The sequence below is a fragment of the Gavialis gangeticus genome, unplaced genomic scaffold (genome assembly GCF_001723915.1).
Source record: "Gavialis gangeticus isolate Ggan-Ray unplaced genomic scaffold, GavGan_comp1, whole genome shotgun sequence".
NCBI classification, from domain to species: Eukaryota; Metazoa; Chordata; order Crocodylia; family Gavialidae; genus Gavialis; species Gavialis gangeticus.
The window spans coordinates 15,082,217-15,086,324 of NW_017729008.1; the positions used below are offsets into that span (position 1 = coordinate 15,082,217).

The following is a 4,108-nucleotide window of genomic DNA, read 5'->3' on the forward strand; positions in this document are numbered from 1 at the left end:
TTGCAGAACATAAACAAAATGAACACCTAAACTATATAATTGTAAATTTTCCTTAATGGAGACAGTGATTTTGCATTTTATCATTGTGTATAAGTATCTGAGATCCATGTTATACTGTCTGACCTTCTGAAGCCATAAAAATAGCTTTCTCAACTCATCAGAAAGCATTTAGCCCACTGTAATTTGCTAGGAAGGGCCTGATCCCACAAAAACCTGAATCCACATTGCATGAGGGTTCAGATGGACACACTCCAAAATGAAGCTTGTCACTTGCAGCTGGGGAGCTCCCAGCCTGTCACAGTTTTCAGAATGGCAGAGGGGAAAGGGAGCAGAGAAAATCTGGAGTTTTTTCAGCTGGTGCTGGAGGGCACCACAGGTGGTCTGGAGCTTCCCCCCACCCCCAAGGTGGGGAGCCTCCAATCCACCCTGCCCACCCTCCAATACTAGCTAGGGAACCCCAAGAAGCAGCTCCCTCTGCTCTGCTCTCTTTTCCTCCCATCCCATTCTGAAAACAGCGTCCTGGTTGAGATGGAGGAGTGGCACTGGTATGGAAACTGAACTGCGGGCTCATGGCAAGCAGCTGGAATCCCTAACTCCCAGACCCAACAGTGAAATGCTTGCTGCGAAGCATTATGAGTCGCAGCACGGAGCTGCTGTTCTGTCTGTGTGCAAAGAGGGCATAAGAGGCCTATATACACTTACCTTGTATGCCTTCTTTGCAAAGAGCAGGAACTTGGCAGGTCCAGGAGAAGGGTGGCACTGCAGTCATGCTCCCTCTACCCTGTTAATCACCAGAGCCAAGTGACTGGAAAAGTGCATATCCCCCATTCTAAGGCATGTACATCAACTGTTCCAAAACTAGGAGAGGTAGAATTGGAACAGCTATAAATAAGGTCACAAGTCTGACTGAAATTTAATAATGGAAGTAGGGTCACAACCAAAACCAATTAAAGAACCTCTGGTACACATGTTCCCACTCCCTTACACTAAAATGCCCTAGGTGGCAATAATGCATTTTGTCACCAGATGGTAGGAGAGAGCAGATACGTATCTTTGTAGACATTTACTCTAAGCTGTTAAAGACTGACACAGTCTGGGCTCACAATATAGACACACCACTAGAATATTAACCTCTGATTCATTAAGATGCATTTCTTCTCTGGATTGGACAAAGTTGCTCTGTTTTAGGGGTTTGTGTCATCTGCCTACACCTTTTCTCCACTGGTGTAGTACTAATTAAACTGGTATAAACATTTTGTCTTTCTTGGGCCTTAATCCACATTTCGAAGCTTTTCTCTGCACCCACAAGGACCCCTGAGTTAAATTTTTCTTTAAATAAAGGTTGAGAGTCTCCTGTAGTGTCCTCATTAGAGTAGTTGGGGCTTCAAAGAAAACACCAAATATTGAGAGATGCATGTGATTTGGCAACATGACACTACCAATATATAGTGACTGTGCCCTTCTGCAAGCACCAGTAAGTGCTCAGTCATCCACTGACCACAGTTTAAGAAGGCTCACCTCTAAGTTACTGAACTTATGCCTAAGGGGACAGACAGTGCAGCTAAGAAAGCATCGTGAGTTAGACTGACCCTCCTGACCCAGTAGACATTAGCTGTTTGGTTGGCAGTGTGGGGCACCAAGCTCCAATTTGGAGTTGATCCAGAGAGAGAGAGGCTGCATCTCTGCTGCCTCTTCCCCTGCAAAGTGGAGCACCTTCATGAGCTTGTGTCTGAGCACACCTAGATCAGGGCTGGGCAGGCAGGGGAGGGAGGTCCATTCTGGGGTTTCCACAGCCTGTGCTGAAGTAGGGGACTCCAACCCACCTAACCTATCCTCCAGTGCCCACTGGGCAACCCTCAGAATGAGTTCCCTCTACTCCCTTCCCTCCTCTCCCATTCTGAAAACACTGATGGAAGCAGGGCTGAGCTGACACAAATCAGCCCTGTTCCCAGTGGGTGTATCCAGATGAGCGGGCATGTGCCTCTTGCCCCATCTCAAACCCCTTTGAGGCGGGGCAGGAGGCATGTGCAGGAATGAAAAGATGTTCCCCACGCTGCAAACTTGCAGCGCGGGAAGAAAATTAGACTCAGGTCAAACACAAACCCGGGGGAAAAAAACAGGTTAGGTGCCCTGAGGCACCTAGAGGTTCAGTCCTCTATGATTGGACCTTTCCCCACTCCTGAAGCACGCCGCCTGCCTGTGCTGGGCAGGCAGCGGTGCAAGCTGCAGGGACCCAGACCCAGCTTTTGCAGGTAAGCAGGGGGTTGGGGGGGAGGGGATGGAGAATACCTTGGGAGGCTGGAGACAGCAGGGGAATGAGCAGGGGGCTGGAGACAGCAGGGGAATGTCTCCAGGGGGGTCTCCAGCCTCCTGCTCCCCACCAAGGCTGGAGACAGCCAGGGAGGTATTCCCCTGCTGTCTCCTGCTCTGCCGAGGCTGGAGACAAGCAGGGGAAGAAGCAGGAGGCTGGAGGCAGCAGGGCAATGCCTCTGGGGTTGTCTCCAGCCCCCTGCTCATTCTCCTGCTTGTCTCCAGCCTTGGGGGATCAGGGGAAGGAGCCAGGAGGCTGGAGACAGCAGGAGAATGTCTTCAGGTCTGTCTCCAGCCCCCTGCTCATTCCCCCGCTGTCTCCAGCCTCCCGAGGACAGCTCCTTTCCAAAGTGGAAAGGATAGAGAAGAGTACCACAAATCATCATTTGAGGACAGGACAAAATGCCTTTTTAGCTCCTGAAGAGATTAATTTGTTTAGTTAATCCAAAGAAAATCACCAGATAGCTTTATTACTGTGTACAAATAGGCTCACCGAGAGAGAATACCAGGTACCAAAGAGTTCTTAAACCTAGCAGAGAAAGACATGACAAGAACCAGTAGCTGGAAGTTCAAGTAAAAAATGAAGCATACATGTTTAAAAGTGATGACAATTAACAACTGCCAAAATAATTCATTTTCTGTCTTGTAAAGTCTTTAAATCAAGACTGGATGTCTTTCTAGAAGACTTACTTTAGTCAAATACAAGTTATAGAATGAAATACAGAAAAATCTGGATGAAATTCTGTGGCCTAGATTATAGGACGTTACTCTCAATGGGTGCATCCAGACAAGTGCGCACATGCCTCTTGCCCCACCTCAAACCCCTTTGAGGTGGGGCAACAGGCACATGCGGGAACAAAAAAACATTCCCCACGCTGCAGGTTTGCAGCGCGGGGAGAAAAGTTGACCCCTGGATATCCAGGGATCAAAAAAAATTAAAAAAAAAAAGCAGGGCAGGGCATGGTCTGAGGCAACCGGAGGCTGGGTCCTCCAGGGAGATGCTTTGGCTGCCAGAGCATCTCCATGGTTGGCCCTTCACCCTGGAGCTGAAACACATGGCCGGCCAGGGCTCCAGTGATGGTGAGTAAGGGGTCAGAAGGACTGGAGGAGGGGGGAGGGGACCATGGGGGGGGACCCCCTATGGCCCCATCTGCTCCCCCAAGCCTCCCTGATCCCTGCCCAGCCTGGCCCTGCCACCCCCTGGGCCCCTGTACCACCCAGCAGCAGGGCAGCAGGACCTGGCACAATGTGCAGTCCCCACGTCATGTCGGGTCCTGCTTACCTGGGCCCGGCCCGGCCAGGGGCCCCGAGGGCTGGCAGGACCCAGCTGGGCCTGTCATGAGGGGACCGCATGCTGCGCTAGGTCCTGCCACCAAGGGCCTAGCCCAGCCAGGTGGCAGAGGGGCTCCAGGGCTGGCAGGACCCAACTGGGCCCGGCACTTGGTCCTCACATGCCATGCTGGGTCCTGCCACCAAGGGCCCAGCCCAGCCAGGTGGCAGAGGGGCACCGAAGGTGGCAGGTCCTGCCAGCAAGGGCCTGGCCCGGCAGCAGAGAAGCCCCAGGACCTGCCTGAACCTGGAATGCGGTCCCCATGTGCTGTACCAGGTCCTACCAGCAAGGGCCTGGGCCAGCGGGGCAGCAGACAGCCCCCAGGGCCAGCAGGGCCCGGCTGAGCCCAGCGCACAGTCCCCGCGTGCCATGCTTGGTCTTGCCGCCATGGCTCAGAGCTCCCCACTCCCGCTGCTGCTGCTAAAGGTAAGTTATGGGCCCTGGGGGGTCAGGGTGCCTGGGACCCTG

General features: G+C 52.5%; 1 protein-coding gene across 1 annotated transcript in view; it reads right to left on the reverse strand.

Moving 5' to 3' along the window:
* CDHR3 (cadherin related family member 3) overlaps positions 1-769 on the reverse strand; it is a 102,682-nt gene extending 101,913 nt beyond the window's left edge. The window contains exon 1 of the mRNA XM_019509329.1: positions 703-769. Coding sequence (XP_019364874.1) covers positions 703-769 — 67 coding nt within the window. The remainder of the gene's footprint in view (positions 1-702) is intronic.
* Between the last annotated feature and the right edge of the window lie 3,339 nt (positions 770-4,108).